Source organism: Gymnoscopelus braueri (genome assembly GCF_963280865.1).
Source record: "Gymnoscopelus braueri genome assembly, chromosome: 12".
Taxonomy (NCBI): Eukaryota; Metazoa; Chordata; class Actinopteri; order Myctophiformes; family Myctophidae; genus Gymnoscopelus; species Gymnoscopelus braueri.
The window spans coordinates 40,278,083-40,300,100 of record NC_137614.1 but is presented as its reverse complement, the minus strand read 5'-3'; the positions used below and the strand labels follow the sequence as shown (position 1 = coordinate 40,300,100).

General features: G+C 41.5%; 1 protein-coding gene across 1 annotated transcript in view; it reads left to right on the top strand.

Moving 5' to 3' along the window:
• cacna1fa (calcium channel, voltage-dependent, L type, alpha 1F subunit a) overlaps positions 1-22,018 on the top strand; it is a 39,204-nt gene that overhangs the window by 2,299 nt on the left and 14,887 nt on the right. The window contains exons 3-29 of the mRNA XM_080443984.1: positions 3,316-3,455; positions 3,813-3,958; positions 4,770-4,922; positions 5,435-5,631; positions 5,782-5,885; positions 6,241-6,383; positions 7,282-7,353; positions 7,507-7,570; positions 7,674-7,700; positions 7,897-8,057; positions 9,749-9,974; positions 10,531-10,738; positions 11,115-11,235; positions 11,757-11,829; positions 11,975-12,038; positions 12,591-12,645; positions 13,301-13,397; positions 13,944-14,073; positions 15,507-15,566; positions 16,429-16,535; positions 17,399-17,486; positions 17,831-17,938; positions 18,284-18,336; positions 19,225-19,371; positions 19,520-19,721; positions 20,725-20,883; positions 21,891-22,001. Of these exons, the coding sequence (XP_080300110.1) occupies positions 3,316-3,455; positions 3,813-3,958; positions 4,770-4,922; positions 5,435-5,631; positions 5,782-5,885; positions 6,241-6,383; positions 7,282-7,353; positions 7,507-7,570; positions 7,674-7,700; positions 7,897-8,057; positions 9,749-9,974; positions 10,531-10,738; positions 11,115-11,235; positions 11,757-11,829; positions 11,975-12,038; positions 12,591-12,645; positions 13,301-13,397; positions 13,944-14,073; positions 15,507-15,566; positions 16,429-16,535; positions 17,399-17,486; positions 17,831-17,938; positions 18,284-18,336; positions 19,225-19,371; positions 19,520-19,721; positions 20,725-20,883; positions 21,891-22,001 (3,216 nt within the window). The remainder of the gene's footprint in view (positions 1-3,315; positions 3,456-3,812; positions 3,959-4,769; positions 4,923-5,434; positions 5,632-5,781; positions 5,886-6,240; positions 6,384-7,281; positions 7,354-7,506; positions 7,571-7,673; positions 7,701-7,896; positions 8,058-9,748; positions 9,975-10,530; positions 10,739-11,114; positions 11,236-11,756; positions 11,830-11,974; positions 12,039-12,590; positions 12,646-13,300; positions 13,398-13,943; positions 14,074-15,506; positions 15,567-16,428; positions 16,536-17,398; positions 17,487-17,830; positions 17,939-18,283; positions 18,337-19,224; positions 19,372-19,519; positions 19,722-20,724; positions 20,884-21,890; positions 22,002-22,018) is intronic.

Below are 22,018 nucleotides of genomic sequence, written 5' to 3'. Positions count from 1 at the left end.
ATGACACAATTCCATTGTATAGTTTACTTATAAGACCTCTATTACTCCCTGAGTTATAAGCATCAATAAATACAGTTATTATAGTTGGTGTGATCCCCGGATTGGACCTTTTTATTTATTTCCCAAAAAAATCCCTTAACTGCAGATATCTGAAAAAGTCCTGCCTAGCCAGACCATATGTCTGACTCAAGTTTTCAAAACTGTCAATATCCCCTTTTTTAATCATTGTACATATGGAGGTGACACCAAGACGAACCCATTGTCTATATCTGCCGTCCAGTAATGCTGGTACGAAGGCAGGATCATATGCTGGCCAGCTTAATAGCTTAGCCTCCTTCTGGAGTTGGAAACGTTTAACCACTTCTAACCATATTTTAAATGAAAAATGTACCCATTGGCTCACTGTCTGAAACATTCCTTTCTCTCCCTCAGTGCAACCTAGTAATGACTGTATTGGTTTATCCATTTAGCAATATAGGACGGGTTACACCAATATACAAGTGGTCTCAGCTGTGCTGACAAATAATAATCCCTTAAGGAAGGGAGGGACATGCCTCCTCTCGCCCGGGGTAGCTGTAAGGTAGAAATTTCACCCGTGGCCTTTTCCTGTCCCAGATAAAACGTGAAATATGTTTATTCCATTTCAAGGGTATTTCTACTGGTAGTGACAAAAAAAGGTATAGCAATCTGGGCAATATTACCATTTTGACTGCTCTTATTCTACCTCCTAGGTCAAGGGGAAGCATGCTCCATCTACTGAGATCATCATACATTTTTCTAGTTGCACCCCCATAGTTGACATTAAACAGTTGTGACAGGTCCTTGGGCAGATTTACACCCAAATATTTGATATGGGGTGAATACCAATTAAACTTGTATTTTGTGATGCATTCTTGTGTAGGGGTATTACTTGAGTGTTTTTGATCATTTATACATCTACATTCTGTACATCTCATAGGCAGACATTTAGCTTTTTACTCCACTTCAATTATTTTACAGCTGTAGGTACAAGTTACTTTGCAGATTTAGGTTATTTAAGTGATAATGTACCAGCTGCAACATTAAAGTGATGAACAATAATTACTAATACGATTGTGAAAAGGACCTTGCTGCATACGTTACGTTTGGTACTGTATATTTTGATGCCAATGCTTTTGTACTTTCACTTAAGTACAATTGAGAATGCAGGACTTTCACTAACAGACTACATTGTGGATTTGCTACTTGTACTTGAGTAAAAATCACTACATACTTCCACCACTGAATAGAGGTCTCCACCAATGCTTGCTAAAATTCCTTTCCTGTTGCATATTTAGTACTTGTTGCATATTACATAGTTCATTAATATCCCTACAATCTCTGCTTATCGTCTAATACCTAATACTTTCCTTAGTTTATGTTTATAGCCGTTTTTAAGACAGTATTATGTTAAAAGTAGTAATAATTACAAGAGAATTAGTGAGAGTTGTGGTGCCCCTTTGTCAGGTCACCCTGTCAGGGACAATAATACTTAAACACAGACCATCTGCTCTCTCTCTTTCTCTCATGACATGAACTGATCTGATAATTATGTATACCTGAGTATATACCTGAGACATTTTACTCACTAAAAGCTAATAACCACGAGCAGTCATTTTACTTGAAATGATATGACCATGAACATGATACTTTAGCTAACCCCTGGTGCACCCCCACCCCCAGATGCATTGTGGGATAGATGAGTCCCTCTGTTGCTTAAGGAGCGGATCCCTTTATTGGATTGGACTCCATGACACTTCGTAACACTAATGGTGAAGTCTGACAGTTTAACTTGAGATTCCCTCCTGAATAATTCACACCACACTTGTCAAGGTAGTCAGTCCAGTTGTGTTTATTTACCCCCCAGTCTCAACTAAAGTTATCTCATTACATTTTACACAGTATAGAGCAGGTAAAGACCATACTCTTTAATTTCCAGAGACAGAAACAGTTCCTCCATGGCAACAGCAGCAAGAAAAACTCCCCTTTAATTGGAAGAGACCTTGAACAGAACTGCTATAATAGTCCATGGAAACCCTCAATCTACATACAGGGGGTTTACAATCACGATCCATAGAAGCCTGTGAGACAAGAAAGCAAAACTCTGGGGAGGAAGTGATGGATGGACAGACAGACAGACAGACAGACAGACAGACAGACAGACAGACAGACAGACAGACAGACAGACAGACAGACAGACAGACAGACAGACAATGCATACAGATAGAGAGAGAGGAGAAGAGAATAGCTTGGTGAGTCATGAGAAGATCCACAGCAGTCTAATCTAAGCATATAGCTGCATAACTTAACTACTAGCCCCAGGCAAGCCAGAGTCAGCTCTAACTGTAAGCTTTTTCAAAAAGGAAAGTTTTAAGCCTTGTCATTTTTGTCATTGATTTCATATACGGTATGCAACATGCCTCGTGAGTTGTTAGAAGCAAACCTTGTCGTCTGTAATTCACAAGATCACATTATCTACTTTCATAAACTGATCTTAAATAAATCTGTGACTAAATATTGACAATGCAATTCCTTATGGATGCACTCCTCATAAGCTTTGTCCATGTTGTGTGTGTGTCTGTGCCAACTTGTGTTAAATAACTAATGACCATGGTGGCAGCGATTAGTATTAGGCCAAAGGTTGCTGGAAAGGGATCTGGTGACCGGCTTAACCAGTGTTAACCAGGCAGTGGGTTAAGAGGTCACAAAGCCACAGAGATCAGCGCTGTGCAGCTAATGCTGCTCATTTCTGTGTGGTTGGAAATGCTTAAGTTACAATAACTATAAAGTTACAAAATAAAATATTATGTAAGTAAGTACTTCTATATAGCACCTCAATGGCTTCTGACGTGGTTCAAATACATTAACATACAATTAAAGCCCTATACAGAGTAAATAAAACAGAGCAAAACAGGGACTTAAACAGAAAAATAATAATAAACTGCCATAGAACATGGTTTTATCTCTGGTTGTTCCATCCTTATAGAACATCTTTTATGGTTATTACATAGTTACATAGAACATGCTGTTATAGTTGTTACATACATATGTGGGATTTCCAATAGCCCTGATCTGAGGCCCTAAGGGACTGTGTCTTAATATATTCAGAACCTTGTCCATGCAATGCCTAATAGCGTTTTAAAATAACTCTAAATGAAAATGTACCAATGAAGAGAAGCCAGCAGTGGAGATATGGTGCACCTCATGTCATGTAAGCCTACAGTGACTTGTCAGGGAGCTAAAATGTACTACATGTTTTCATTCTGTGTTCCCTCTGCACCCATGTTGTGTGTATAGGAACAAGTGGAGTATGTGTTCCTGGTCATCTTCACCATTGAGACCTTCACAAAGATTCTGGCCTATGGTCTGGTCATGCATCCCAGTGCCTACATACGCAGTGGATGGAATTTGCTTGATTTCGTCATCGTCATTGTCGGGTATACAGCTACATTACGAGATCTAGAAGTGTTCTCTCAGTTCTCTGACTCAGATGCACTGACGTGCACTTCAACTCACAATTGTTTAGGGCGGTATAATGTCTCTGTTCTTCTATGCAGCTTTGAATTTCCTGTTAGTTATTCCAGTCTTAAGACTGCTTTTAAAAGATGATATACAGTTATGGAAGTTTTGAAAAGAAGTAATGTTAGAGTTGTAGAGTTGTTATTCGTGTGTGTCCAGGTCGTTCAGTGTGTGTGTGTGTGTGTGTGTGTGTGTGTGTGTGTGTGTGTGTGTGTGTGTGTGTGTGTGTGTGTGTGTGTGTGTGTGTGTGTGTGTGTGTGTGTGTGTGTGTGCAGGTTGATAAGTGTGATAGCAGAAGTGACGACAGATCATAAACCAGGGGAGGCTCACCACGCTGCAGGTAAACCTGGAGGTTTGGACGTCAAAGCTCTCAGAGCCTTCAGAGTGTTGAGACCACTTCGACTCGTCTCTGGAGTACCAAGTGAGTTCACAATGTGTTCCACACATGCGCGTATGTGTGTTGTGTGTGTGTGTGTGTGTGTGTGTGTGTGTGTGTGTGTGTGTGTGTGTGTGTGTGTGTGTGTGTGTGCATGCTCGCAGGGGTGCAGGTGTTAAACAAGCGAATTAATTCAATTGCAAAAATAGCAGATCTACAAGCTCACAGCGTGTTGACGCGTTCTGAGCCTGTAGATCAGCAATTTTTGCAATTTTTAACACCGTTGGACGACTTAAGTGGCTCTGTTCAGGCGACTGATCGATTCAGCCGATAAAAAAAAAGATATTGGAATTATTTCGCGTTGATTCATTGATATATATAAAAGTTGGACAATACAAAAAAAACATGCTTCTCAATTATTCAATTAACTCTCTCAGTGCCAATGAAATAAAAAAAATATATGTTCTCTAAACTGCCAGCAATTTGTTTTTGTTTTTTAAGTAAAAAAAAAGTGCTTAGGAAGCGAGATACAGGCTTTTTCAGTTATAAGTTAAACAAAGAGTGGATGGAGCTGCAAATCTTCAGATAATGATATCTTGGGTTCTGAATTTTTTTTTCAAAAACAAATATAAATAAAATAATAATGTTTACTTTTTTTTTTAAACTCTGGATTTTTCGTTCTGGCACTGAGGGCATTCAGAAAAAACTCGGGATAACTCGGGGCTTGGCACTGAGAGAGTTAATTGTAAAAATAATCGATTTAATAATCGCAAAGAAAATGATCTTTGCGATAGTACCCTATGTTAGTAATAGCATATACTACTTGTGGGCTAATGGAAACTGCATGTGCCTCCAGGTCTGCAGATTGTGTTGAACTCCATCATGAAAGCCATGGTTCCTCTGCTGCACATCGGTATGCTGGTGATGTTCGTCATCATCATCTACGCTATCATCGGCCTGGAGCTCTTCATTGGCAGGATGCACAAGACCTGCTACTACTCAGGCACAGGTCTCTGCTCTTCAAACTGCAAACACAGTTTGAACACATAAAGAATGAAGCTCTCTCAGGATTCACATGCACAGGAAAGGACCGCACACTCCTGGCCCTTTCCTGTGGATGTTAATCCTAAGTAGAAGGTTTGATTTTTTATGATTTTACTTTTTTCTTCCCACAACCAGCACCTCCCACCTCTAATTGAACAGCCTGAACACAGTGTTTGTATTTCACAGCAGTCTACACATCCATGACCATTACAGGGCAGCACAAGCTGGAATAACTTGTTTTAACGGTTTTAAAAATGAAGAGAATAGTCAGAATACTGAAACAAAATGAAGAATTTACAGTTTAAAAAAACGGGCACTCCTCCGACTGACAGCTCAAACCTTTCTAAACATCATAACTTTCAGACACTGAGCGATAAAGTTTGTATAGCGAGAGATTAGGTTCTACTCTGTAAAACTCTCCAGTTGCTGATTGGACGCAAAACCTGATCTTCTGTCTTCTGCATTTCTTTGCTGTAGAGCTGATGTTGGATGATGACGCGACACCGTGTGCATTCGCTGGCAACGGCCGCTTCTGCGACACCAACGGCACAGAGTGCAGGGGCAGGTGGGAGGGGCCTAATGGAGGCATCACCAACTTCGACAATATCTTCTTCGCCATGTTGACAGTTTTCCAGTGCATCACCATGGAGGGCTGGACGGATGTCCTCTACTGGGTACAGAGACATGTTCCTGAGTGGTTCCTCTTCCTCACTGTGCACTTCGTCTCTTTCTCCTCATCGTCACTAATGCTTCCATCTGCTGTTTCTCTCTCTCTCTCTCTCTCTCTCTCTCTCTCTCTCTCTCTCTCTCTCTCTCTCTCACAGATGAACGATGCCATTGGCTTTGAGATTCCCTGGATTTACTTTGTCTCCCTGGTCATCTTTGGATCATTTTTCATTATCAACCTTGTATTGGGTGTGTTGAGCGGGTAAGCAATGAGAAGGTGGTCGGTGTTAAAGATACAACCCAGGAATAAATCATTACTTTAACAAATCTGTATCATAGCGTACAGTATGATGATACAATATAACTAGCACATCATCAGTGGTTGGAGGTGGTCTCTCTATACTTCCACTGAGACAGGGTAGGACATCTACTGATTGAAAATGTCAATAAAGTTATTTGAAACAGACCGCACACCGGATTGGACACTAGATGCACCGGCATCTTTATTGTAGTTCGGACATCAGTGCAATACCCTCTCTCCATTGTTAGTGAGAGACCACAGACTAAGTGTGTCTGCTCATATTTGTGTATGTGTGCGTGCGTGCGTGTGTGTGCAGTGAGTTCTCCAAGGAAAGAGAGAAGGCTGTTGCACGTGGTGAACTTCAACAGGCTCAGGAGAGCAAGCAGATGGAGGAAGACATGATCGGCTACATGGACTGGCTCATCGAGGCAGAGATTGTCGATGAAGAGGGCAACAAACGTTAGTACAACACCATGACACATGCACCCACACACGCACCCACACACGCACACACACACACACACACACACACACACACACACACACACACACACACACTACACACACCCGCTGGATTCAGATGAAAGATTCACTATCAAAGATTCACCGTTCAGATCAAAGATTTGAAACTTGCGACCACTTGCAACAGAATCCCAACCTATACCTTTATTGTATGTACTCTGGTTTATTTATATGATATTATATATTCTGCTTTGTTGTGTTTCATAAAGGTTAATGAGCAGGTCTTCTCTCAACTGCTCAAGTCTGCCATTTAATAATTGTTTTCTGTACATAACGTATGTAATAGCGTACGTGTGAATGAACCCAGAGAGCTTGGGTGAGTGTACATGCTCGCGCTTGCAGGCTGGAACAAATTGTTCAGTTCAACTTCTCTGATTTACAAACTAAGATAAGCAACTCTGGGTTATTCACTAAACAGTACAGGTCAGTGGTGGTTTGGTTTCTGTAGCTTGCATCGTATTTCAAGTTTATCGTAAACACACCAGCTTACCTGATAAAATCACTTTAGCTTGTGTGCATACTTTTCAATGAAATTCGGAATGACTTATTTTAGTTCTACTGGATCTCTTCTCCGCTATTCCCTCCCTAACATTTTTTTAATTTGTTGACGGAATTGTCAGTATATTTAGTTTTTGTCATCATAGATTTGTTTTTCTTTAGTTTTTCTTTAGTTTTCGTCAGTGAAAAAAAGGTAGTCGGCAAACATTTGTCGTCATAGTGTTAGTCTGCGAAATTAACACTGATCTTCATTTAGGTGAATAATATGTACAAGTATGTTGAATTGTCATCAGGGTGATGTAATCTTATGGTGACATAATCCTCCTCTTCTCTAAAGGTGCTGCCATTGCCAAGAAGAAGATGATGAAGAAGTTTGGCTGGTACAAACACAGTGAAGATGGAGGACCAGGTAAGACCACTCTCACTGCTTCTGTGGTTCACAGGAAATGTTAATCATTAACGCTGAGTGTAAAAAAAAGACCTAAATGGACCCACAAGTGTCTCACAGATAAGAGAACACTGAGGATTGTACTATTCATGACTCTTCTATGTTGTTTACCAGAATCGGACTCTGATGATGACATCGCGTATCTGGAAGATGACAGCGGATTCTGTGCTTCACTCGTGTAAGAGAACGGCAAAATGTCCAGGTTTTTGCTTTACATTACAGGTGTGTGGTTTAGTTGATGGTTTAATTGAATCATTCTCATTTCCTCTTCTTCTCTTTAGGGCTAAGATGCTGGCCAATAGTTTCTGGTAAGTTTTCCAAGTATAATAACATCTATGGCTAGTTTATAATAATACAAATAATGAAAATAATATAGATACAGAATGTCGTGAGGGGTGCCCCAGTGGCTCAGCGAGTAAGATTGCATACCACATACAGTAAAATTATAATAATAATAATAATATTTAATATTATTTAAAACCATTTCTCTTTCTCTGACATCAGTGATCAGTTGTGTCAGCTGAATCACGCCTTTAGGAAAAACTGTCGTGTTGCCGTCAAGACCAATAACTTCTACTGGCTGGTTCTTCTGCTGGTGTTCCTCAACACTGTGGCCAGCGCCTCAGAACACTACGGACAACCCAAGTGGCTCACAGAGATGCAAGGTAAGGATACATACTCTCCCTTCCCGTTAGACCCTGAAGTTTGCCTCTTAGGCAACTTCACTACTATCAGTGCAAAACTAAGAAAACACAAAATTAAATTTATAGAGGTGGCACTTGGAGTGGCTAGGAAATGTATTGCAATAACATGGAAGTCTGACTCCCCCCTCGGCATTGCGAGATGGTTCTCAGAAATGAACAGTTGTGTCCCTCTTGAGAAGATTACTTGGAAATGGATTTGACACTTTTTTGAAGATTTGGCAACCTTATTTGGACTATATGGAAACGTTGTCCCTACCTGTATCAGAGATGTTATAGGTTGTTATCTACAGCTATCTCGGTCTAGATCTATTATTTCTCGAAGCTACTTAATGTTTTTACAACAGATTTGTCTCTTCTTGATGTGTTACGCTCGACCGGTACTGCGTAGCCAAATGTGCCGGGGACCCCAAAGGCAAAGACACTGAGCCAGGAACAGGAGTAAAAGGAATTTTATTAAATAATAAAACGTTACGGTGGGAGGGAAAGTCCTGGGGAGGTGAGAGGGTTTTGGTAATCCAGGAAATAAGGAAGCGAAGCTCTGGTGGAGAGGGCGGAGGAGCGTGGATGGAGCTGGGAGACACTGGGTTTGAGGAGGAGGGAGCCTAGGACAAAAAGAGAACAATGTTAGCATCGAACAAACAAAGTAGCTTTTAGAGAAACTCAGGAACACAAGTTAACAGCCGGCAACACTAACCACAGTAGTTAATATTCAAGCATCGGGCGTCGGTTCTCAGCAGCTTATATTGGCCAGCTCCTGATGATGGCGATGTGGAGCAGCTGGGCTGATTGGGACCAGCCACACCTGAGCTGGCTGCTGGCTGAGGGAGACGCCCAGCCCTTGCCCTTCTATGGCGTGCAGGGGAGGGACCAGGAACGTGTGGCACAACATGATGTTCCTTTTCTTTCTTTTTTGTACCTTTATTTTTGATTATGTTTTGATGATTTTTTATCTGTGCTGTCCTTTATGTATGTGGGTTTGTATGTGGGGAGGGGGGAGGGATTTGGGGGTGTTGTATGTATACTTTGTGAAAAAAAAAAAAAAAAAAAAGGATACATACTGTACACACTTCCTTTGCCGGTGAGAATTTTGCATCAAATAGTTGATGCCTCATTCATACAGGTTGGTGCCTTTATTTGCGTTGAAACATCAACCTCGTTCCAAATAAAAATTGCTTTGCTTTATCACTGCGTAATATAAAGGTTATTTGTTGATGTACTCATGACAAACAACTATACAAAATTATTTTGGTATATTTTTGGGAGAATTAATTGCACACACACACGCACACACACACAGAAAAAACGCCCCTGGTGTGTTCTTTGTCAGAAACCCCTTTCTCTGATAAGTGGGTGTGGCCTTGATGTGGAGGGTTAACCACTTAAGCCCTATATTGTACTATAGTAAAAATGTTGCCTATATTACATGCCTAACGACATAACCAAATAGGAAAGTCAGGTTGAAAGGGTGCTGTGTTAAGGGCACTTGCCCACTGCTTCAAATACCTAGGATGGGTTAAATGCAGAGTTAAATACATTTCCCATACGTATGTGCAAAAAATAAAGAAATAACAAACCTATAAGGAGTGGGGACCATATCAAGTGGATAAACAATGTCCCACTGACTCCCCCCCATGTCACTCTCTATCCGTCAGAGCGAACCAACAAGATCATGTTGCTGTTGTTCACCCTGGAGATGTCCATGAAGATGTACGCGTTCGGCCTACAGATCTACTTCATGGCTCTGTTCAACCGCTTCGACTGCTTCGTGGTGTGTGGCGGCATCCTGGAGACGCTACTGGTGGAGCTGGAGTTCATCCCGCCCATCGGCGTCTCCGTGCTGCGTTGCATCCGCCTGCTCAGGATATTCAAGATGACACGGTAACTTCCAAAAATGTGCAGACTTTATTATTTTCTAGTGTTGATCTGCCGTTTGTCCAGCACCTGGAAAGTGAATAGGACGTGCATCTCTCTTATTCAAAAATAGCAGATATACAAGCTCATAGCGCGGCACTCGGTGAGCTTGTAGATCTGCTATGAAAAATCTTGAAAATTTGTGCAAACCTTTGAATATATATTTTTGAAAGCAAACATTTGTAACTCAAATCTTTGCTTCCGGGGGTCCCTGGAACAAAATATTTAACAAATGTTTGTTTTAAAAAATATATATTCAAAGATTTGTAAAAAGTTTCACGATTCTTCAAAAATAGCAGATCTACAAGCTCGTAGCGCTGCACGAGCGCTACAAGCTTGTATATCTGCTATTTTTGAATGGCCAAAGAAATCTAAAGTGACACGACGGATGCATCCCTGGATTGAATGGGTTTACCTCCAAAACAAAGACCTCTCCCTCTTGCCTCATCAATTACTGTTTGATCCAGAATTCCCTCGACAGTTCCCATAGCAAACCGCTCAAACATCCCTGTCATTTTTGCAGGCACTGGGCGGCCTTGTCTGACCTGGTCAACTCCCTGCTGAACTCCATGAAGGCCATCCTGTCCCTGCTGCTGCTGCTCTTCCTGTTCCTCATCATCTTCGCCCTGCTGGGCATGCAGCTGTTTGGAGGCAAATTCAACTTCGACGACACTCAGATGAAGAGAAGCACGTTTGACTCCTTCCCTCAGGCTCTGCTCACCTGCTTCCAGGTGAGTTACACTCACAATGCTAATAGGTACCATTCATTACTGCATTGGTTCTCAAAGTGGGGTCCGGGGACTCCTTGGGGGGGTACCAGGGGGTCCCCAGCAAAATGAGTTAAGAGATATACAAGAGATACGCTATATAAGCTCATAGCGTGGCACAGAGTGCCGCGCCATGAGCTTGTGGATCTGCTATTTGTTTTTAATCCCTGGTACAAAATATTTTTTAGATGAGGGGTCCGCAGCCAAATACATATCATTTTGGGGGTCCTTGACATGAAAAAGTTTGAGAACCACTGTATTACTGTATTACTGTATGTATTTATATAAAAGATTATCTATCATTCTGTCTGTCTGTCTGTCTGTCTGTCTGTCTGTCCAGATCCTGACAGGAGAGGATTGGAATGCAGTGATGTATGATGGTATCATGGCGTATGGAGGGCCAATCTTTCCTAACATGGTTGTGTGTATTTACTTTGTCATCCTCTTCGTCGTTGGTAACTGTATCCTTTCTCTGCTCGGAGACATATATCAATGTACCTCCAGTGTTTTGGTGAGTTTCTTATTGTTGTGGCCTTGATACATAACAAACTGGGGGTCCTTGAAATTAAAAGGTTTGATAACCATTGCCTTCCACGACAGGAGGCTAGCTGACCTGTCTATAAGAGGGTCTGTCTGTGTGTCTTGATCTAATTTCACAAACCACTAGACCGCTCAGCACAGAATGTCTTGTTCTCACTGCCAGTAGACCACAGTACCTACTACAGTACCTCCTTTTCACTGGTTTTATGCTTTTTTAAATATTTGACTTTCATTTCATAATGGAAGTCAATGGGGCTCTGATTGGGCTGAAACCCAATGTGGAGTCACATGGCTGGCCACATGAAGTCTGAGATTCACATTGGAGCCACGCCATTTCCCATGTGGATCCTGAGATCCACATGATTCAGTCGTTATTAAAAGCATGGCCGCTGTTCTGTCCACGTGTTCTTAAGCGCAGTTCCTTCCTTAACGTGGCGTTCAGACATCCTGCTTAACGTCTTCTTGGCCATTGCCGTGGACAACTTAGCGGGCGGAGGATCAAAGAAGAAAGAGCCGTAAGTGAAGAGCCGACGAACTCTGATCCATCCTGCTATTGTACATATAAGTACATGTATTTATGTCCTATAAGAGCACAGACGGGATATATTAGCTTTCTTTACAATAAAACAATTCTACTCCACCCTGCGTTTGTCTTTGCAGAGAGAAGAAGGAAGAGGAAGAGGAGTGGGATGATGATGAGGACAAGGAGGAGGAAGATGCAGCGGTATGGGATGTTTAGTAACTTCAAAGGCTCGCCGTGCTCGACTAAATAAGGATGAATGAACTGTCATTGACCTCGGTCGGGTGCAGATTCCCAGTAACATAGAACATCAAAAGAACATGGGCGCACTCTTGAACGTCTCTTGAGTTTTCTTTTTCTCAAAGGAAAAAAAGGGGAAACGACTGTAGAGACTTTCAACTTGTGAGTGCGATTGTTCTTTTGATGTTCTACGTTTAGTAACTTCTCACTAGCGTTGTCATCTACTTCACTGGTTCTCAGTTTCTGGTCCAGGGACCACCAGTGGTCCAAATGGACCCTTACAGGTCTGGAACTCTGGAACCAAATGGACCCTTACAGGTCTGGAACTCTGGAACCAAATGGACCCTTACAGGTCTGGAACTCTGGAACCAAATGGACCCTTATGGGTTTGTAACTCTGGAACCAAATGGACTCTTATGGGTCTGTAACTATGGAACCAAATGGAACCTTATGGGTCCATTTAGTTCCATTGGATTTTACAGTGTAGATTGTCCTCTCTGTGTTTCCTGTGTGCAGAACGAAGAAGATGACTATGATAATGAGGCGCTGAGTGCCATTGAGGGACTGGAGGGTGAGTGTGACCATCCTCCTCTCTCACGGTTACTTTTTAGGAAGTGGAAAAATGTACCCTGTGTTCCAATGGATTTACATTTTAGTTATTATTTTGTCACAAGCTCTTGTTAATTCTTTTCATTGGTTCAATTTTCATAAAACCCACAGACAGACTTTCAACCTAGCGTCCCAATTCTGGCCATGTTATTATAAGCAAGATATCACGAATATTGTGATGCAACGTGTTTGGCTACTTAGTTGCAGAGGCATTCCAAGAGTGCTGGTACACAGTAACACATCGCTGGAACGTTTTTCTGTCAACGTATTACACCGCTAGCAATCTGGGAACCCATCGGCAAAAAAAAAAAAGAATTTGAATCAGTCACAGAGCTCTGAATCTGTCTCCGCTAGTTACATGGCTAAACATTTAGCCTATTCACACACTCGGTCGGGGCTGACTGTTTAACTGTTGTCCCACATTGATGTTGTGCTGTTTGTTATATTGTATATCAGCACGGCTGTGATCCAAAGATACAAAGAGTATCTTTATAACAGCACTCCCTCCTCTCTAAATATTTAAATATTTATATCATATATAATATTGTTATAATAATGTTTCCCATCCCCCTTTTTTGTGCTATTATAAATTAACTGTTGGTCCTTTTTTTATGTAGGGATCGCTCCAATGAAACCTGACTTCTCAGGACCTAAGGAGAAAATTGACCCGATTCCTGATGGAAGCTCATTCTTCCTTCTTGGGAAGAAAAACTGGTAATTGCAGATGCTATGATTCTATTCAATGTACATACATTTTAGCTGAATCCTATCATTCTATTGTGAGGACTCTGAGGAGGATGGGAAAATCTCCAGTGGAGAGCAGATAGAGCCGATCTACAAGCTCTTCGCGATGGTGCATTTATATAGCGCCTTTATCCAAGGCGCTTTACAATGATTGTGCATTACATTCACCCATTCACACACACATTCATACACCAATGGCGGAGGAAACCATGCAAGGCATGAACCTGCTCATCGGGAGCAATTAGGGGTTCAGCGTCTTGCTCAAGGACACTTCGACATTAACTCTGGGGGAGCCCGGGATCGAACTGGCGGCCACTCTAGCTCCTGATCCACTGCCGCCCTGTGTTGTGAGCTTGTAGATAGGCTATTTTTTGTTAATAAATGAAATCTTAATTGAACATCCTAAAAACAAGATAACACTGTGCACATGTTCTACTAGAGGTTGAGAGAAATTATTGAGATGTTTCATAATAGTTAATAGAATGTATACTGATGTTTCTCCTCGTCTTCTGCCAGTCTGCGTGTGGCGTGTCACAACCTCATCCATCATCCCTACTTCACCAACTTCATCCTCGTCTTCATCATCTGCAGCAGTGTCTCTTTGGCCGCCGAGGATCCCATCAAATCTCACTCCTTCAGGAACATTGTAAGAATCACCGTCATCCGATCATCTCCATCGTGTCCAAGTTGTTCTCTTCACGTTCAGTACCTTCATGCTGAACCAACACACATCATCTCAGCCTGCTCATACTTAAGCCTCATACTCCATCGTATGTGTCGCTTACAATTCGTTGTTAATGTAGATCAGTGAAGTGGCAAGAGACACGATGGATGGATGGAGTATGATGTTTTTTTTTCCAGTTCAAGTTAAAAATAATAACACAGCAGATTAAAAACATGACAGGCTAGTGAGCAACCGCCGCTACAGCTAATCAAATGAATAATGGGTGTGTTAGATGTAGTGTGACCAGAGCAATAGATGTTCCAATGTGCAAGCATAGACACAGTAGTCAGCACTAACAGTATGTCAATGCACATTGACACACTTAAATCAAACTCACGCATTATTAATTTGATTAGCTGCAGCCGTGTTGACATAAACGGTGCCCTGCCATGTTTTGAATCTGCTGTATAAATGAATCCCCAAATTAGAGTTTTATTGCCAGCCAAGTGGTACAACAAAAATGCTAGGATCTGACAAGGAGTGAAGAGCAGGGCAGAGCTTATATAGCTTATATATAGACCACCGAAGTCTGACGTCATTTACACATCCTTTGTTTGTCTACCTGGTTCGCAGTTTTCCACCCCCGTTCTGAATCTCATAGACGTATTTAATATCGCGTCAAATAAGAACTGTGTTCCAAAAATAAACAAATGACCCCGGCGGTTTGACTCTTATGGATATGAAGCATCAACTGACTGTGAGAAAACGCTAATGTTACTTCCGCCGAATTAGTTACATTTTCGCCAGAAACAGACTGTATCAAATATAAGTGACTGACTATCATAAACGATACAGAACCTCCTCCCTGACAATAGACAGTGTGTTTATTTTTGGACCACAATTCTTATATGAGACGATTCTAAGATGACCCAATGTTATTCTCCATAGAGAAATTACTTCCGCAAACCTGGGGATGAACGAATGACGTCAGGACTTCGGTGGTCTATAGAGCCAGAGGCTAGATTGCTGAAGAGTTGTGGCTGAGGGTTAGGCAGACGAGGCTTCAAACCAGTCACCACACACATGTCTCTAGTCAGACAATCACACACAGATAGAGAAATTTGGAAGATGTCATGGGAGCAGATGTAACATCCTCCTATAATTTGACAAACATCTGTAGTGGTGTAGTGGTGTAGTGGTGTAGTGGTGAAGAGGTGAGGCCAACATTGGTTCTGCCCGGTTCTCCTCAGTGGCTGGAGCAGTTGATCTGAATTTGCGATGCGACGGGACGCGCGTGGGCCCGCATATCCCCCCACGGGTATGGACTAGTATCTATAATTTATGGAATGTATAGCTTAAGCTTTACATATGTCGATACCATAATGAGATGATGTGTTCTTGTGTGTTGTCCTCAGGTGCTGGGTTATGCTGACTATGTGTTCACCTCAGTGTTTACAGTGGAGATCGTACTGAAGGTCAGCAGCATCTCACTTCATCCAAGTCATGGCTAAAACACTTCCAATAATCAGTTAACAGAAGATGAATCCAATCAAAATATGAATGTTTGTCTTTGTTCCATATCACTTTACTTAAAGGGATACTCCACTTTCAAATAAAATAAACATTTAAAAAATATATTAAAAATAAATGAAAAAAGTAATGGAAAAATCACGGCCCCCTCACGCATTAGAGTGTCCTACTAATGTGTGAGGGGGCCGTGATTTTGCCATAACTTCTTTCATTTTTTTAAAATGTTTTTTTTTAATGTTTATTTTATTTGAAAGTGAAATATCCCTTTAACCACTTATACCCTATACTTAGGGTCCCAGGGCTTTATATTTGGTCCGCTCCCTTCTCCCAATTTTTGGGTGGAAATGATCATATATCATATATATTTATTGAATAATGAAAGAATAATTGATGGATTAATCTATTATGAAAACAAGTGTTAGTTGCAGCCCTAATAAAACACTGACATTCAATGACTCCATCAGTGCAACATGAAGTAAATGCTGATTATAATTCAGAAGTGAACACAAAATTAACAAATGAAACAGAAAACATATTCTTTTAGATCAGTGGCTCTTAAAGTGAGGTCCAGGGACCCCCAGGGGTCCTTCAGAGGGTTCCAGGGGGTCCCCAGCTATATGAGTGATATTTACGAGCCAAATGGACCCTACAGGTCTTTAATTGCTAGAGTGTACAAAATGTATACAGAGTTTTGGGGGGTCCGTGGCTTAATGCATACCAACATGGTATCTATGAAATAAAGGTTTTTTGAGAATCACTGTTTTAGATAAATCATTGAATTTAATTTGTTCTTCTGCTTGTAAACAGATGACGGTTTATGGAGCGTTTCTGCACTCCGGCGCCTTCTGCAGGAACGCCTTCAATATGCTGGACCTGCTGGTCGTCAGCGTTTCTCTCGCGTCCTTCTTCCTCCAGTGAGTGACCTGCCTAAAATAAATACAACTTAAGAAAGTCAGTCAGACAGACGCTTAAACGTCTTCTGTGAGTGCTGACTGTTTCTTAAGACTGTTTGCTGTGAGTCTGCACCCGTACTTGATTCCTTAAAATGCAGAGCTGTCCGTCAATACTTCTCATTGGTCAAATAAATAAAATAATTCACAGACGAAATTAATCACTTTCAAAATGTTTCAAAAATAGCAAAAAACAGCAGATCTACAAGCTCACAACACTTCACAATGAGAGATGTTGTGAGCTTGTAGATTGGTAGACTGCCCCAACGCTCCTGATTTCGTGTATAGAGGGGCGGGTGTAAAGAGCCGGCGAGAGACTGCGGCTGATCCCATTGGTTCACCGATCTGTCCGTCAACCCCCGCCCCGTTAACACAACATTACGAGCGACGCCCACTGCACTCTGGTTGGTTGGGAAGTGAAACACTTCCTTATACCGAGTACACCGACACGCTGGGCCAGGCTTTTATTTTTTAGCAACACTAAACAATAAAAGCGTGGAGATCGAGGCTAGTAGATTGGTAAATGTTTTGCTATTTTTGTGCGACATTTGTACGACGAAGTAGGGCATTAATTTATTTATTTTGAAATATGGAAGGTGTCTGCCCGTCAGGAACAATATATGATGATAAGATGTAAGTATGAAGAGCAGTCTCTGATTTTGACGATAGTGCTCTCTAGTGTTCAATAAAGGGAGTTTATTCACGGTTTCTACATTTCTTACTAGGTTCTGCTTTCACTTTCTCATCCTTTCTCCTCTCATAGTTTTATTGGTGGTCTTATGTTATTTGACTTCGTTGTTCTAAATGGTACACATTGTTGCTCTCAGCTCAAGTGCCATCTCCGTGGTAAAGATCCTCCGAGTGCTGCGAGTACTGAGGCCCCTGAGGGCCATCAACCGAGCCAAGGGCCTCAAGGTAAGCTTGCCCAGCTTTGTTTGTTTGTTTGCTTGTTTGTTTGTTTGCTTGTTTGCTTGTTTCTTTCTTTCTCTCCTCTCATTTTACATTGAAAACATTTGTTAGGGCAGTGGTTCTCAAAATTTCAAGGACCCCCAATTTGGTATGCATTAGGCTACAGACCCCCATCATTCTCAGAGTCACAGACCTGTAAGGGCCCATTTGGTTCCTAACTATCACCAATAATTAAGCTGGGGACCCCTTGAATCGGCCTCAAGGGCCCCTGGGGGTCTTTGAGAACCACTGTGTTAGGGAACATAAATGTGGATGTATGTAAAACTATGTGTTTCTTTGTGTGTTGTCAGAATGTGGTGCAGTGTGTGTTTGTGGCGATCAAAACCATCGGTAACATCCTGGTCGTCACGTCGCTGCTGCAGTTCATGTTCGCCTGCATCGGCGTGCAGCTCTTCAAGGTGTGACTGGACTTTATTAAACATGCATATTCAAAATAATAGCGCATAATCAAGGTTGGACATAATCAAGGTGGTAAAGACATTTTCTTTACCACTTAAGCCGTATTCTGTTAGAATATAAATCAGAGAGTCTACATTTCCCAAAAGGAAATGTATGTATTTAATTCATTCTGACCAGAAGCAGGGATAAAACATATCCCCACTGGCCATAACAATGAATGACCAGAGGGGGGATATCAAAAGCAGTGGCATGGATCCCCCCATATTACCCCCAGCAAATCCAACCCTGCTCATAATGATAGTATGATACATGGTCTGGTGACTTATTGGTATTTTATGTTACAGGGAAGATTTTTTTGTTGCACAGATGAAGCGAAACACACTCCAGATCAGTGCAAGTAAGTTAACTTTTATCTTCTACATTATTCAGTCTTTAACATCCGTCTCGTGACAACGTGTAAGGTTAAACATAAACCAAGCCATAAGAACAACACGCACACACACACACACACACACACACACACACACACACACACACACACACACACACACACACACACACACACACACACACACACACACACACACACACACACACACACACGTCCTCCACTCCTCCGTCTCCTTCCTTTTATGCACCGTAATAGCTTGACAGTTGCTACCTGAACAGTTGTATGTACAGTAGAAGGTACTGTACTGTGAAGCTGTTTATATAAGGTACTATGGCAGCTACTGCTAATGGTTAATATGCCAAGCTTACAGGTATATGTTCAAACGCGTAGCTGTCTCGCTGATGTTTGTATTATCCTATTAGTATAAAACTACGTACACTCTTATTTTTGCTCTTGTTTTTCTCTCTTTCTCTTTCTTTACTTATTTTTATTATTATTATTATTACTACTGCTGATACATTGTCTGAAGGAAGCCGAACAAAAATATTGTATTCTTACGTACCTGTGCACAAGATGTAACAACCTTGTACAAAAACTACAACCTTGAACCTTGATGTGTTGAACCTCTGTATGTAGGCTATGCGATGCTAGGGTGCGGTCTAGCCAACACCAAAGTGCTCCTATCTATAGCATCAGGGTCTTGAGCTCTACAGTGTTGTTAACTAAGATGTCGCGCCACAGTGCATCGTAGGTGGTGTGCTTCTTGCCTTTCCTGACTTTGCCGTGGGTTGGTTACCACAGTGTCAGTTTGCTTGCCACTAGTACCGGGTGCCTGACGCAGTGCCCTACCAGCCTCAACCTTCTCTCTCTGACTTTGTCTGTGTTGAACCTTAGGGGGACCTACGTGGTTTTCAAAGACGGTGACATGAACCATCCCATGGTGAGAGAGAGGCTCTGGCAGAACAATGACTTCAACTTTGACAACGTTCTGCAGGGGATGCTGGCTCTGTTCACCGTGTCAACATTTGAAGGCTGGCCACAGTGAGGACACCTTTGGCTTTAATGTTGTGTGTCTCAGTGGTTCTCAAACGTTTTCATGTCAAGGAACCCCCAAATCGATATCTCATCCCAAATTGTTAGTTGCACCCAATATAAACTAAAACCATTTTTTTGGTGTGTGTGTATACAGGCTCCTTTACAGAGCTGTTGATGCCAACGCCGAAGAGCGAGGCCCAATTTACAACAACCGAGTGGAAATATCCATATTCTTCATCATTTACATCATCATCATCGCCTTCTTCATGATGAATATCTTCGTGGGTTTTGTCATCATCACATTCCGAGAGCAAGGGGAGGCGGAGTTCAAAAACTGTGAACTCAACAAGAATCAAGTTAGTTTCTGTTTGCTAAATCTTGAAAGATGTTTATACAGTGACGTTTTTGTTTCCATCATCAAAATGTCATTATTTGTGAAAAGCAAAACAAAGTGCAAAACTAAGGAAAGTTCTACTTCTATGGTCAGGAGCATGAAAATCCAGGTCCAGGCACAATTGTGAGTTAGGATGGGTGATGGCTCATGTAACCACTTGAATGAACCATAGTGTCCCTATTCTGAGGCGAGCATTCAGCGAAAGAAGGCAACATGCAGCTTGTAGATCTGCTATTTGTGGTGAAGAAATTTGTGGGACTCCATTCAACAAAGTATATAGAGTTTGGTTAAAATCCTAAGACGTTCATGACAAGTGCTTTTACACACATACTCGCTTGGCTGCAATTTCTACATGGTTTATTTTTCCACGTCTGGGGACATAAACCAGCTGCTGTATTGAAGTGAAATTCACTGTGGGAACAGTCTTGACAGATAGAGTGTGCATTATGTTGCAGCTGTGAGGTACAGTATAGTTGCTATACTGACTCAGAAAGTTCTAGAGTCTAGAACATTCTGAGGAAGGCTCAATGCCCAAATGTGTTGGTGTTTCGTGTTCTCTCTGTGCTCTAAATAAATACTTTTATTATAACTGCTGCAGGCCCCTGCGCGCACATCCACACTATTCCAACATGTGCAGGATAAAATAACAGTCAATTAGAAGAGAGTAGGCTATACTGTATCTGCACACTGGATTCTTTTTTAATTATTATTTTTTGCTCCTAAAGTGATTTAATGTTTTGACCTCAATATATAACTGATCACTACAGAGGCAGTAAATATCACAATAAATGTTATTTGTTCATGTAATGAGCTAAAAGGTTTGGTACGCCATCAAATTGTTATAAGTTTTACCCTGTCTATTAAGCATTCCTTGCTGCACTTGTAATTCGTCTTGAATATGATAGATTTCCATGACTCCATATAATCCAACTCCAATCATTTCTGTCTCTTCTATCCCAATCCAGCGTCAGTGTGTGTACTACGCACTGAAAGCTCAGCCTATAAAGATTTATATTCCCAAAAACCCGTCCCAGCTCAAGTTCTGGAAGATCATCAACTCCAGCCACTTTGAATACCTGATGTTTGTGCTCATTCTGGGCAACACCCTCACACTGGCTGTACAGGTAACACGTATAATATACTGTAAATATATTAGATCAGTTATTCCCAACCTGTGGGCCCGGGCCCACTGATGGGCTGCGAGGGTATTGCAAAGTGGGGCCCAAAATAATTGGCAAAACACTTGACTTTTATCTTTAAATCCTTGAGAAAATGTGTCTTCACAGTGATAAATAAAATATTAGAGCTTAAAGTATACTTCGTGGGTTTATTGATCCGAGCCTGAAAACAATCGATTGATTGATTGATGATCAGAAAATGCACGTGGCCCACCCATCAAAGTGGTCAGATGGGTGGGCCGTGAACAGTGTTGCCATATTCTGTGAGAGAAACAAGCAACCAGGTCTAGGAAAACCAGCCCAAAAGAAGCGACTATGGGCCACATGAGCACTTTAACATATACATCAGCTATTTGAAAATAGCTTATCTACAAGCTCACAATGCGTCGCGATGCGACGCGTTGTGAGCTTGTAGATCGGCTATTTTCAAATAAAATCTTGCCGGGAAATTATAATAAGCAGATCTGGCAAATTTTCAGAAAATGGTTGGGAATCACTGTATTAGATATCGTATTTAAAGGGGGATTTTGGACCACGGTTTTCTTAACTTTTCTATGATGTTATGATACCCTAAGATGAATGGTACAGTAGAAAAAATGTCATAACTCCATTCCGGGTCCGCCACAGCTAAAAACACGCGCCAATAGGCCTTGCGCTAGACACCGGAAGTCTCGCTAGACGAGATTTCAATCTCGAGATTTAAATCTCGTCTAACGAGACTTCCAGTGGGGCGCATTCAAGACAATCACATTGCATAGTGTTCTGTCACTATGAACTCTATGAAAAAAGTTTTTAGCTGTGGCGGACCCGGGATGGAGTTATGGATATCATAACATCATAGAAAAGGTAAGAAAACCGTGGTCCAAAATTCCCCTCTAACACTCAGTTAATTTTCTAATAAAATATCACTTACAGCCCCAACATTTTTCTCTTTCATGTTTCTGTCCCTTCAGCATTATGAACAGTCTAAAATGTTCACCTCCGTCATGGACATGCTCAACCTGATCTTCACCTTCGTGTTTACAGTGGAGATGATCCTCAAACTGATGGCACTGCGAATGCATGTGAGCTTAAAAATATA